Source organism: Lactuca virosa, chromosome 1, assembly GCF_052849685.1.
Source record: "Lactuca virosa cultivar CGN04683 chromosome 1, Lactuca_virosa_CGN04683_v6, whole genome shotgun sequence".
Taxonomy (NCBI): Eukaryota; Viridiplantae; Streptophyta; class Magnoliopsida; order Asterales; family Asteraceae; genus Lactuca; species Lactuca virosa.
This window is the reverse complement of record NC_136426.1, coordinates 38,286,775-38,301,182: the sequence shown is the minus strand read 5'-3', so window position 1 is coordinate 38,301,182 and position 14,408 is coordinate 38,286,775. Positions and strand designations below refer to the sequence as shown.

Here is a 14,408-nt window from a genome sequence, read left to right as displayed (position 1 = left end):
GAGTACAGTGTCTGACTTAGGGTAATCAGAAGTTTAGTGACTGAATCGAGTCAAATCAAGACTTCAATGTTCATTAAGTCAAAAATCATTTTTAAATTAAAATGTGATAACGAAACAAAAGCAAGAATTAATACCTAACTACTACTATCCATGAATGCATATCTACATCCTACTAATAACACCAATCACCCATCAATTACAACTAGAACTTAATGTCCTCCCTCTATTAATAACACTAATTACCATCCAACAAAAAAAAAATGCAAGAGAGCATTAACCATTGGATGATCATGATTACCTATTAGTGCCTGTGTACATTCAATATTTGATTCATAAGTAGCCAGCCAAAAGAGAATAACCAGTTTGACATGGTCTTTATACGAACAACAAGTCGACAACATATTTTAAATTCTTAATAAATTAGATGATTTTTAAAACTTTTATATATATGTACAACTTAAAAGGGTAAATATGTGTCATTTTCTGAATTACCAAAAACGATTAATGGATAACATTGCAAGAAATTGAGAATTAACCAATCAAATGTATAAAGGTTGTGTGTGAGAGAGAGAAAAAAAAAATGGTATGTTCAAAGCGAATTTTTTAAATCTTTTATAGGTTTTTCGTTTTTTTTTAACATGAATTAAAGAAAATTGTTCATGACCATAAGTTTAAAACTTTTTTTTAAATAAAAAAACTCGTAATTCAAAAGCTATTTTGAATAGGTTTTAGCTTCTTCTTTTAATGGTTAATACAAATACCCATTAAATTCTAATCATTTTGAGGACTTTAAAAAACAAACAATATTTTTTATGAAAACATGGAAAAAAAAACCAAAGACATTTTATCTATTCCAAAACAAACACCACCTAAATCTTTTTTTTTAGAACGACAAACTCATACACCTATTAATCCATCCCACTCAATACCATTTCTCACATCAACAAAACAATGACTATATCGATGATGTTTTTGTAACATATATTTTTTACTTTTTCAAAATCCTCTATTAAAAAAAACTTTGTTGTTTTAAATTATACAAGTATCTAGCTAAAAGGTAGGTCATAAATGGAACATCGTTGTCGTCTAGATAACTTGTACAAGTATAACATTATTATTTTGAGCATGATGAATCGTTAGATGGTGTTCATCCTTTTCAGGAAGTGCACATGTAGATAGTTAATATAAGTATTCAATGTCTAAATTCGGTCACAATTAATGATGAAGGATTAGTCTTAATCTGACCTAACCAGCACTCATGATAATTCTTAGTCTTTCCATTTGTTTGTCCTAACTCCTAACACATGGAATTGAATTCCCTCCATTCATGGAATGGGATCTCAAATTCACCCGGTGCAAACAAATCATTTAGGTGGCATACCATTGAGTATTTTGAAGTACCAATGTAACCAACTCATGGTCCCCTATCATGCCCACAAGATGACCTATTCTTTTTCCATTATTGTAATAATTATATGAAAATGGTACAACAAACCTTAACTCAATTCATGTATATCAAACCTAACCATTACATCATCTTTCATATCACACATTCCTACCTCCCAACAATTTTGCTCAAAATGCAACCCCCCTGACACAGTTTTCAGTGGTAGGACAGTATGAGTCAGCTCAGGGGTTGCTGGAAGAATAATCTTTTTGCAAAAACCTGAAAATTTATTGGTTGGTCTCAAGCACATGTTTTTCAAGTGCGTCTTTGGAGAGAGGAATGTAGAGGCAATCTTGTCCATCAGAGTGTACTCAGTTAAGGCTGTTGAAGCAAAATCCTCAATCAAACTCTTCTTGGATCCAAAACCATACAGTAGAAGACCAAAACCATATCTGTATTGAGTTTAAAAAAGAGAAAAAGGATAAACATTCATTGAACCTTCATAAGTTAAGAGAACGCACACTAGTGACTAGAATACGGATTCATATGGGAATGTGCATACCTCAACTCAAAACCCAATCATTGTACAGACTTTTGTAACTATTTATCAATGAAGTAATCTCTTTCTCGTGCTTTGGTTCAATGTTAGACACCTCAGCTCGAAGATCCTGCAGTGTTTATATCACATACAGTAATTATTATATGGTTCTTCGGTTTTTGGATGTAAAATTACTTTTTTACTACTATATCTGAATGGATTATGAAAACAACTTAAGTTTTAGAACAAGTACTAATAACACAAGAATCCATATCAATTTTGCAATTGAGGAAGTACAAGGTTTGTTATCAAACATCAAACGCCTCCATTCAAATAAGAAGATTCATTTTACTTTGGATGATGATTTTTCTTTATCAAATAAACATTCCCAAATGCATAAATTCATGGCCTCGTTAATTTGCTACAAACCCCATATAGGTTTTTCATTCACTACTACTAGGTTTGACACCTTCTGCGAAGGAATAAGTGCATTATCACAACTAAGAAGATTAAACGATTTAAGGAGATTAAATAACCTGTTCATTAACAAGATCAATTTCGGAAAGCTTACGGGCTGATTTCTTCCCTGACTTTCCAGACTCTTTTGCTAAGAAATAGTTTCTTGAAAATCCAAACTCATCTTCATCGATATCAATTTCCTCCGTCTTGACGAAAAAGCCAGTATCTCCTATGAGAAGAACTGATCAATCGGCAGAGAAGCTGTGCCCTAGTTATCCTTCGTTTCCCGCCATTTCCACTCGAGGCAATGATGCGTGGGGTTTTTGCAGTTTTGATCCCTCAAACCCGGTCCTGGTAATAAATCTAAAAGCCGATCAAACCGGGTTTTTATTTTATGAGCCCAACGGTTGGGCCCCAACTTTTTTATTAAAATACCGAGGGGACGTTACGTCGTTACCTTAGAAATCAAAATCAATCCACATACATAGGCACTAATTTTGGGTTTTTTTTTTTTTTTTTTTTGGAACGTTCGGACCGGTTTTGATTCCAAATGAGGCTAGGCGGTTTCGATGCTCAACGGTAGAATTTAATGATATTTGAATTTACTTGATGTGTCTGTCTAGTTTCAACACAAAATACGAGTTTACTCAAAGATAATGAGTTGTATGGGTGTTTGCATATTAAATAAGCTTGAAATCTTAACAAACACTATATTTAACCTTAATGGTAGTTCGACAACAACGCAAACTGTTGGAAAACGTTGTTTGACAATTATATCTTGCCATATTTAGAATAAACTAGTAATAAATATCCGTAGGTTGCTGCAGTTTTTTACTCTGTTTTATATATGGCAAAATAAAAAGCCACAAGAAAACCATTATTTAATATGACTGATGAAAGTTTGAGGTTAAACTAGCCTAAATATCCTCCCCTTGTTATTATGAGAAATTAAATATCATCCTACTTTTTGTTCATACATATCCTCATACCCAATAAAATGGTGACATGTGTAACATTTAATGCTCATTTAATGAAATTTAATGATATTTTAGGATACTAATATGACACATGTCATCATTTAAATGGGTATGATGATTGGTAGGATCAAAAGGTAGGAGGATATTTAATTTCTTTTTTATTATTCTCTCTTTTAAACGACATAAGCCACTTTCTCCATTTCCCCACCTTTCTAGAATATACACGTAAGATTCTAGGTTTACTTGCATTGTGAATCACTAATTTTGAATTTGTGTTCTTAACCCAAACAATTATATAATGATGATAATAAAATTAACAAAATAATTTAATGACATACAAAATAGTCATGATAGCACACTTAACAGACTAATTAAGACAAACGGATATTAACTTTTGAGATCAAAAAGGTCCACCACATTTGCAAGTTGGAAATTTTTGAAGTACACCCAAAGAAAATTACAAATCACAAAAGATTATTTTTTGCAATTTACTCTTTTATGTATAAGAAATCTATGGACCAAGCTTTTTAGACCCACTTAGTTGATTGGGCTGGCTTTTGGGGCCCAATCTTCGAGCACCTCTCAAGACTACAAATCTTAATACCGGGTCTATGAAAAAGAAAATCAATTTATGCCACAATGTACACATTTCTATGCATATGTACATTTTTATATATAAAGACTATACAGTGTGGGTGTGGGGGTGTGAGATGTCATCGCCATCCGATTTGGCACGTTTGTTGATGGCGAACACTACCCTGTGGTTTTTCATGTTGCCAGTTGTAAGGTGCCAACGACATGTTTTTTCTATTCAATTTTGAGACCGTTAGATTTTTACATCTAATTGTTTTTTATTTTTTATTTTTTCTATATTTACCACTATATATACACCAACCTTTACCACTACAAAATATCTATCTACACATACCTTCTTTTCTAAACAATTATTTCATTCAAAATGTCTTCCTACAACTCAAGAAAAAACCCCAGATGTTCCCAACTCTTCCAACCCAAATTTCGGTTACGATCTGTGATCACCACCACCTTATTGCCCATAATTTGATCAACTAATTTACTCTCCTAAAGTGATTTTGGAGGTGTTTCTACCTTATAATAAATAAAGCTAATAAGTGAATGTTTTATCACTTCTTTTTCTGTGTCTCTCACCAGTGAATGTACAAGATATTTATATACATAAGATACAACGATACTCCTAAATACAAGGATCCACTATTTTTCTATTTGACTAGACTTGGTCTATTGACACATGCTGAATAGACATTTGATTTTAGAGGACCGTTATTATCCCCCGGCAAGCTCATGTGCGGGACGGACTTGAAGCTTGTGACATATCTGACAAAAGCGATCTTTATGTAAGGGTTTTGTGAAGATGTCGGCGGTTTGATCAACAGATGATACATAGCTGATGTGAAGCGCTTTGGATTCAACTTGTTCTTTAACAAAGTGAAAGTCTAAAGCAATATGTTTGGAGCGGGTGCGAATGACCAGATTTTTGGTCATAAAGATTGAACCAACATTGTCACACAGGAGAAGAGGAGAACTCGTAACAGGGGCATGTAGTTCAAGAAGTAGTTGTTTAAGCCACAGTAATTCAGCTGCAGTGTAAGCTAATGCTCGGTATTCAGCTTCTGTACTTGAGCGAGCTACAACTTTTTGTTTCCTAGATGTCCAACTAATGAGGTTAGGACCATGATAGATGGCAAAACCATATTGATAGCGGCTGTCATCTCTATCTGAAACCCATCCTGCATCCGAGTAGGCTAGAAGAGAAGTTCTTTTAGTTGGGGAGAAGTGTAGAGCATGAGTGATAGTGCCTTGTAGATATCGTAAGATGCGTTTAACAGCTTGCCAATGAAGGGTAGTGGGAGCATGCATGTATTGGCATACACGGTTGACAGCAAATGAGATGTCTGGACGGGTAATTGTTGCATATTGTAACGAACCAACTACTTGTCTGTAGAGCTTGGGATTAGAGAATGGTTCTCCATGAAGCATGAGGCGAGATGTAGCATCAGCAGGAGTAGAGATGGGGGTGGCAGAGCTCATATGGGTGCGATCAAGGATGTCTCTGATGTAATTTTCTTGACTGAGAGTGAGAGTAGATGGTGAACGTGTGATGCGGATGCCCAGAAAATAGTTTAGTGATCCCAAATCCTTGAGTGCAAACACGTGGTCTAATTGTTGAATAAACCTGCAGATGTGGGACTCATTTGTGCCTGTAATGATGAGATCATCCACATATACCAGAACATAAATAAGCTCTGAATTTGACCTATAAACAAACAGAGATGTATCAGAGTGACATGGCCGAAAGCCTTGTGTGACGAGATATGATTTGAGCTTTGTAAACCAAGCTCTTGGAGCTTGTTTTAGGCCATAGATGGCTTTGTGGAGCCGATAGACATGTGTTGGATAGGTAGTATCTTCAAAACCACAAGGTTGTCTCATGTAGACATGTTCGTGTAGATCACCATTTAGAAAGGTGTTATTGATGTCCAGTTGACGAATGCACCAGCCATTTGAGATTGCAAGCGAGAGGACCAGGCGGATGGTCATAGGTTTGATGACTGGACTAAATGTGTCAAAATAGTCCACACCTTCCTCCTGACTGAACCCTTGTGCGACTAGGCGCACTTTGTAGCGATGAATAGTGCCATCCGGATGTCTTTTGATCCTGTAAAGCCACTTACAACCCACAAGATTAATATTAGGAGGACAGGGGACAAGGGACCACGTCTTATTGTTCATAAGGGCATCGTATTCATCTTGCATAGCATCTTGCCAACACTTATGTTTAATGGCTTGAGTGAAATGACGAGGTTCATTGACTAACATAGAGGAGAGTGCTTTGGGTTTTAAGGAGTTAGTCTGAGCACGAGTAACCATGGAGTGATGGCTGCTATCAGCCCTACGAAAGTGAGAGGGGATGACGGGAGATTGAAGGGCTCGAGAGCTGATAGTAGAGTTGCGATAATGGGGGCTAGAAGGCAGAGGGGAAGTTGGTGGAGTAGGAACAGTGGAAGTTTCAGGAAGAGGGGAAGAGGGGGACTCAGGTTTAGGAAGGGGCGAGACAGTGGGGATTGTAGCAGCTTGGGCCAAGAGAGTTGGGTTGGTGTCCACCTGATCAGAGTGGGCAGTAGGCACAGTTGTAGACACCAGAGGAAGCGATTTAGAGAAAGGAAAGACATCTTCATTAAAGATAACATGACGGGCTATGTAAATCCGTTTGGAAGGCGTATGGTAGCATAGATAACCTTTATGTGTAGGACTATAGCCGATGAAAACACACGGAAGAGAGCGAAAGTCAACTTTGTGGTGATTATATGGTCGTAGGAACGGGTAGCAAAGACAACCAAATGTCTTAAGAAAGGCATAATCGGGAATTTTGGAATACAGTTTTTGATAGGGGACAGAAATTTCAGAACATGGGTAATGGTCCTGTTGTGAAGATATGTTGCAGTCTTGAATGCATGTTCCCAGAATTCATTTGGAAGGGATGATTAAGCAAGGAGGGTGAGGCCTTTCTCAATGATGATGCGGTTGCGGCGTTCAACCGCACCATTTTGTTCATGTGTGTGTGGACAAGATATGCGATGGGTGATACCATGATGGTGTAGAAATGTCGAGACATTACGATATTCCCCACCCCAGTCAGTTTGAAGGCTTTTAATAGTACAATTGAATTGAGTGTGAATCATATTGTGAAATTGAACAAAGGTACTAAAAACCTGAGATTTGTGAGATAGAAAGTATATCCAAACATATTTAGTGCAATCATCCACAAACAACACAAAATATTTATTTCCATTCATCGAAAAAGAGGGTGCAGGACCCCACACATCTAAATAAATCAAGTCAAAAGGCTTTGAAGATGGAACATGAGTGTGAGTAAAAGGTAGGCGGTGACTTTTGCCTAATCGGCATGATTCACAGACAGTGGGAAAGATGTTTGAAGAAGTAGGAAGCTTGAAGTGCGAGAGGAGACGCCGAAGGAGAGGAGCGTGTGGATGAGCGAGCCTTTTGTGCCAGCTATGTAGAGTAGTTCTGACCCCAGTGAGAGCCATGGTGCACGCAGCTTTATTGGAGAGTGAAGGAATACGATATAGTCCCTGATTAATGTCCCCGTTGAGTAGAATTTTTCCCTGCAAAGACTTGACATTACAGTGAGTGGGCCAAAATTCCATATACACATTATTATCATTGGTGAGTTTGGAGACACTGAGAAGATTTTTGGTTATTTGAGGAACAACAAGAACAGAAGGCAATTTTAGTGAATGCAAAGATGAAGAGCCAATATGAGTAATAGGAAGATGGTTACCATTGCCGACTTGTAGTTTGTCCGAACCATTGTATTCATCAGTGAGATGTAATTTCTGAAGGTCCGGTGTGACATGGTCTGTAGCTCTGGTATCAAAGTACCACGAGGGATCCACAGTAGACGGACTGTGAAGGTGGGCTAAATTAGCCTGAGGTTGAGATGTTCTTGGATTGGGCTTTCTGGACGGAAAGTTCGTTTGATTGTTGCGCTGCCAGTAGTCGATGGCCTCATGACCGGTCTTTTGGCATATTTGACATTGGGGACGAGGCCGGCGACGATTCTCATTAGAGCGAGATCCTGATGAAGACCCAGGATTGGGGTTGGGTCGTGGTGAGGAACGATTGAGATGAAGAGCCAGGGTGGTGTTCGTAGTGGGAGGCGGAGTTGGGTTTTGAGCAACTTGACGGAGGAGTTCTTGCTCCAAGCGATATTCTTCCTGTAGTAACAGTCCTACAAGATCATCGACTGAGTCTTGTTCATCACGAATCATGTAGGCAGTGGTGAATGAGCCATATGAGGCATCAAGACCATGAAGAATATGGCCAATTAGGTCTTCATTGGAGACCGGATACGAGTTCTCAGCAAGGGAGTCAACAATTGCCCTTTTCTTCTCCACATATTCGAGCATGGTCATGGACCCTTTGACAATCGTCTGGAGATCAGTCTTCATTGACATACGTCTAGCCCTAGTTTGGGCCTGAAATGTTTTGTCAATAGCAGACCAGGCCTGCTGAGAAGAAGAGGCCCGAGCTACAATTGGAAGAGATGTTTCAGAGAGTGTTGATTGTAACCACAGAAGGACAAAGCGATCACGCTTTTTCCACAATTGAAATTCTGGGTTTGAACTGGTAGTGACAACACCTTTATCATATGTGTTTGAGATGACTTCTGCTGGTGGATTGGGGGAAAGCACAAAGTCATCTAGGTCAAAAGTTGCTAGGGCTGAGATTATGGTCGATCGCCACAGAGGATAGTTATGTCGATCAAGCTGGATACTTAGTGGGGGAATTTGGAGATTGAGGGGTGTATTGCTGGTAGCAAGGCCAAGAAGGAGTGAACTATTGTTGGCCATTGAGTCGATGGATAATGAGTACTCAATTTGTGCTCTGATACCATATAATAAATAAAGCTAATAACTGAATGTTTTATCACTTCTTTTTATGTGTCTCTCACCAGTGAATGTACAAGATATTTATATACATAAGATACAACGATACTCCTAAATACAAGGATCCACTATTTTTCTATTTGACTAGACTTGGTCTATTGACACATGCTGAATATACATTTGATTTTAGAGGACCGTTATTATACCTATTGTTCACAATTCCAAGTTTCCACCAAACCTTAACTTATTTCGACAACAATTTTAATTCCAATCCCAACACCATCTCCAATACCCCAACCGAAACCCAATCCCAACCACCACCTCTAACACCCCAATCGTAACCCAATCCGATTTCGAACCCAAACTCGGAGCTCAACAAAAATGAAAGGGAGGGCCGAAATCAAAATATGTACTCAAGAAGAAGAAAAATAATTAGGTAAGGCTTGGGCGGACATATCGGAAGATAGAGCCAGGGAACAACCAATCACAGTAGTTTTGTCGTGATATGAAATGTAGTGGCACTCAAAACCAATGTAACACAAAATGGGCCAATATTAACAAGCATGTTACGCATTGAAACAAAATTTACTCAAGGTTTCATAATCAATGGGCCAGCGGTGAAAGCAGATCCACTTTATTGAAAAAAAAACTCATTTGACATTCCAATACGACAAGTTAAGGCCTTTTAAATTCTTACATGCTTGAGATGTTGTAAAAAAAAAGTAACAACCGGAGGTCCATTATATTATAGCAATGGAAAAAATGTCGTCTTCAAAAAGAAGCAAAACCTCTTAGCATTCGACCTCATGAAAAATATCATTCGACCTCATGAAAAATGTCATCAGGTGTTAATGTCAATCTTACTGATGACAACAATGGCATTGAAGAATTAAAAATGCCTCAAAGCAAAAAAGAAAAGTAAAAACGATATATTCACATTCGTCTATGGGTCTATGGGTACCCGGTGGTCAAACCAATCCGATGAAATGGTGTCGCAAATTGCACAATTAAGTTATACTCTGGACAAGCATGTGATCAAAACTTCAGACTCACGGAAATGACATTGTAATGCAAGTCGTGAGTAACCTTAAAGCTGAAGATCGAGTAGCGGCTTTGGCGGCCAAAGCGGCAATTAGGGCTAAATATAATTTGTATGTTTTTAATCTACAAATTTATAACTTTTTCTAGTTATTTTCTATTTTTAGTTTTTACTTATGTAATTTTCAATCTTATGGTTAATGAAAACTTAAGTTTTATTTTAATTAATATTATGTTTTTTTATTATAAGTAAAATAAATGTAATATTATTATTATTTTTTTAATTTTAAAAAAAAAATAGTTTGCGTAACATGGATGACAGATCACACTTTGCTCATAGCCAAAAAAGGCAAGAATGTCAAAATCATAAGAAGCAAAGTAAACAATCCACAAAACTCTATAACATACACTTTTATGTAGATGTAGATTTCACGTTAAAAACCCAGATTTGAAATCCATCAGAGTCTCGATCTCTGGATGCATTGTATAGGATTAGAGGGTGAATGTCTCATGCCTAAAGATATTGGTTCCCTTAAATGGTGTAGCAGTTCTGAGGAGGTTGAACCATTGGAGGGCCCACCACCATGTTCGGTTTTTTGCGAGTAAATAGATACAGCTTTTGTTAGGAGCTCGGTTACAGCATCCTTGTACTCTTCCGGATGATGTCGATAGTGACCTGCAAGAGCATGATATATTTTTGAGTGATGTAGGTTGAATCTCAGTGGATTAAAAAGTAAAAACTTGTGCAAATACAACCAAACAAATAATTATGTTGAGAAAACTACAAGTATTACCTACATGAGCGGAGCTACTCCACTTTAGTAATTTGACATCGCCACCAAGGCTTTGTAATTGTTGAGCAAAGTTGGAGATGGTTTGGTAAGGAGCAATATCGTCGTTTTCTGAGCAAAGTATTAGATATGGTGCTCCAATTCCCTACATTTTATTTTGGAAATAAGAAATGGAAAAAGGGGTTGATTGGTAAGAAATAGGAACTTACTATAGTTGAATACAAAGTCTGCCAATATTCTGTGCGTTGGGATTCCCATCTCTCAGGGCATAAAGCATCTAGGCCAGATAAGATACCATTTGCAATCCATGTTAATATTATAGGAGGATGTGAGACTTTAAGAACGCTTGGGTGAAGAACAAATCGGGTGGCCAAATCTTTTACGAAATCGATAGGACATGAGTCATATATATGTCCGGAAATACACTTTCTAATGAGTTGATACTCCTCCTTCACCATAAAAAATCAAACATTTTTTTCATATTAACAACGGATGACAAATTAAAAAGCGGTGAAAATAAAAAATTGTGTTTTTTTTATGTTGCCTTTCAAAAACTCATGGCTTGATCAATCATATTAAAAACGTGAGACAAAGGAAATAATAAGAATAAAGACCATACCAGATTTCCGTGAGTATCACACTTTGAGTCGATTATCTGTACCAAGAAGATGTCAAGTAAATCATCACCAAGAAGCCTTCCTTTGTGAAAGGGTTAAAAACCATAAAGATAAATGTTATACAATTCACTCTGATTAAATGTTGTATAATAACTTTAATGAACGTATCCCAAATATATCGACCTCTATTATGGAATCATTGACTAGTAAAAACTTTGGCTAGAAATTAATATTGTGCATCGATCATGGAAGGGATACTGACACATTAACCCCACAAACTATTTCGAATTTGCTCATTCAGTCCTAAAACTTTTTTTGGTGCTTTATGGGAGCATAAAGTAGATGTCCACCTGCTTTTTGGTCCCTGCTACTTGATCCGAGATCGAGATTAGATTAGAGATCGAGATTAGAGATGCTTGTCATTGCTCATTTTTCAAATGATCCGAGATCGAGATTAGAGATGCTTGTCATTGCTCAGAGACCGATGCAAATCGCAATGAAATGTCTCGAGAAACAGTTTTATCTAATCTTATTAGATAATCGTGAGTACTTGGAGCTTAGATCTGTTTCTAGTCTCACATCCAACCTTACTGTTCTTCTCACGTCAACAGGTCGGAGACAATTTTCATGATGATGGAGTTGTAAAATTTGATTCAATTCTCTGGCTAGAACTCGATTTCAATTATATGGCCAGAAATCACAGTTTGGGTTGGTGAAGGAGATGAATTGGAAGAAGGTGAAATGGATAAATCTTAATTTTGACTTTTAAGTTTGACTATTTGGTTGAAACCTACTATATCATATAGGTAGCAGGTACCGAAAAACAGGTGAACATCTAATTTATGCCCCCATAAACCACCAAAAAAAATTGAGACTGAATGGACAAATTCGAAATAGTTTGTGAGGCTAATGTTTAATTTCCCATCATGGAATACACAAAAAGATTTTGCCATGACAATTTTGAATAAAATATTGCCAAGCTCGTTAACCATGCATCCAGTGGCGGATTAATAATGAAATCTAATCGGGGTCCATTATTCATAAAAAATATATAATAGTATAAAATTATAAAAATTTAAAGGTATTTTTGGATATTATTAGTAAAAAATGTCTACAAGGGCTATTTAATGTAAAAGTGGATGTCAAAGGGGAGATTTTTTACGTAAAAATATAAATATTTTAAGAGATTTTTAATAATAAATATGATGAGACCCACTTTCAATTGTGGTCAGTGCACCCCACTAAAAAGGGCATCATTGTTTCTCATACACTTGGTAAAATGGAAGAAAAAAAAACCATTAGGACTTAACGGGAAAACCACATTTATTCGATGACATTTTCTATAAAATAAAAACCTGATTAAGTCATTTCCCTATTAAATCCATTAAATATAAAAATGCACCTTACTATCGTAACTAATTCTTTGTAAATAAAAATGATATACACAAATACACGGAATATTTACCTGCAAAACTTTGTACATACAAGTTAGGGGGCCACCAGAGAAAGACGCAAAGACAACCGGGCATGGCCTTTCTTTTAGCTCCTTCATATACAAAACAATAAAATTTTGTATAAAGCCTATAAATTTATTTTATCATACAAAAAGAAATCATAGCTAATCAAGAAAAGGAAATACAAGCAATGAACTCGAACGAATATTTCCGAATATTGTGATATTGTCTACAAACTCAAGGAGGATATAATTGGACATAGAACATAGGCACAACAAGTGGTCAGAAGTTATGAAACTTACCTTAATAAGCTCATTTAGAAGGTCCAATGCCAAAGGAATAGCCTTATCAGGGAAGAACCTGTGATACAATCAATTGCAACATCTTTTAGAATCACTCAAAAACCAAAAGTCAAACCTTTAGATGGAAGCAATTCCTTTCAATAAAAAATAGCTCCATGACTTAATATAATAAATTTGCGACTTGAAATATCTGTATAGATTTCAAATTTTAATCATATTTTCTCCAGAAAAGACTTCCAATTCACGTCAACAAATGGAAATCAAATCGGTTGATGTCAAAAGTCAAAGTGTAAATATGTAACAATTGGAGTAGTTATTAAGAGCATCTCTTTTGGTAAAATTATGATACGACTGAAGATTATTCTTTCCACTAAACTAAAACTCGAAATCGGGAATAACACCAGATGAGATGATATGAAGAAAGAAGAATAGAGTTTATAAAAGAACCTAGTGAATGAGGGTTGGAGAATGGATAACACGTACATATTAAGAAATTGGGAGTGGCATACAAGGGAATCCCAACCAAGAGAGGAGTAAAGATGAACATGTTTCTTCAAATTCTTCTCTTCACTTGACATCCATGCGAATACAACCACTATTCCTCTTCTTCTTTCTTCTTCTCTTCCTCTTCGCTTCCCCCAGTAGAATCTTCCCCCAAATCCCCGCATTCTCCCTCTTGATCCCTCTTCAGAAAATAAGTTTACAGATAAAATTGCACAATCATACTACCAAAGGAACGAGAGAGAGAGAGAGAGAGAGAGAGAGAGATGATTGTTAATATTTAGGTAACTCCTCCTGTATATCTCCACCACGGAAATAGTGTAGGTTTCTACTGGATGATGATGATGATTCCTGATGATGAGTTGTATATATAAAGAAGGAAAATGTTGAGGTTGATGCGACGATTTCTATAGGATGACGATGAGTTCTAGATATAAAATATATAAATAACGTCACGAGTTCTAGATATAGAAAAAGGGTAATTTCTTTGGCACTACACCACAACATCTTTTGACTCTTTGTACATCATATGATCATAATCAACGCTCCACTTAGTTATTATTAGATATAATGTAATATAAATATTATTAGTTTTCATTTACAGTCTGCTAGTTTTGTTGAAGCTTCAAATCCATCTTACATTTGAATTATTTTTAGAGTAAATTACACGAATGGTCCCTCGTATAGGTGTCAAAATACACGTTTAGTCCCTATTTTCAAAAATTAACTCGGATCGTCCCTATATCATTATTTTTTTCACTTGGATCGTCTCTACATACATAAAATGAACAATTTGCCCTTAAGTGATTTCTTTTTCAATTTTATTTTATTTATTTATCATTTTCAGGTTTAAAAAAAACAAAACAAATATCCACCCCACCCCCTTCCCCAACTTCA

At 36.4% G+C, this 14,408-nt stretch overlaps 1 protein-coding gene and 1 long non-coding RNA gene across 4 annotated transcripts; both read right to left on the bottom strand.

Annotated features, from left to right (window-relative positions):
• Positions 1–1,427: 1,427 nt before the first annotated feature.
• On the bottom strand, positions 1,428–2,682 carry LOC145104393 (uncharacterized). The gene is made up of 3 exons (XR_013707077.1): positions 2,462–2,682; positions 1,950–2,055; positions 1,428–1,839 (listed from the first exon to the last, which is right to left on the bottom strand). It is a non-coding gene; the product is annotated as an uncharacterized LOC145104393 (long non-coding RNA).
• A 7,419-nt stretch (positions 2,683–10,101) lies between these two features.
• On the bottom strand, positions 10,102–13,940 carry LOC145106002 (uncharacterized). 3 transcript variants are annotated; one of them, XM_079043113.1, is made up of 7 exons: positions 13,494–13,939; positions 13,011–13,068; positions 12,720–12,800; positions 11,257–11,292; positions 10,847–11,083; positions 10,641–10,782; positions 10,102–10,522 (listed from the first exon to the last, which is right to left on the bottom strand). In XM_079043113.1, exons 1-7 carry the CDS (start codon positions 13,676–13,678, stop codon positions 10,305–10,307), a joined length of 957 nt encoding a protein of 318 aa, XP_078899239.1. In that variant the 5' UTR covers positions 13,679–13,939; the 3' UTR covers positions 10,102–10,304. The 3 variants fall into 3 exon arrangements, with proteins under 3 accessions (XP_078899239.1, XP_078899197.1, XP_078899264.1); XM_079043071.1 differs by having other exon boundaries at positions 10,847–11,086; positions 13,494–13,938; XM_079043138.1 differs by having other exon boundaries at positions 10,348–10,522; positions 10,645–10,782; positions 10,847–11,086; positions 13,494–13,940.
• Between the last annotated feature and the right edge of the window lie 468 nt (positions 13,941–14,408).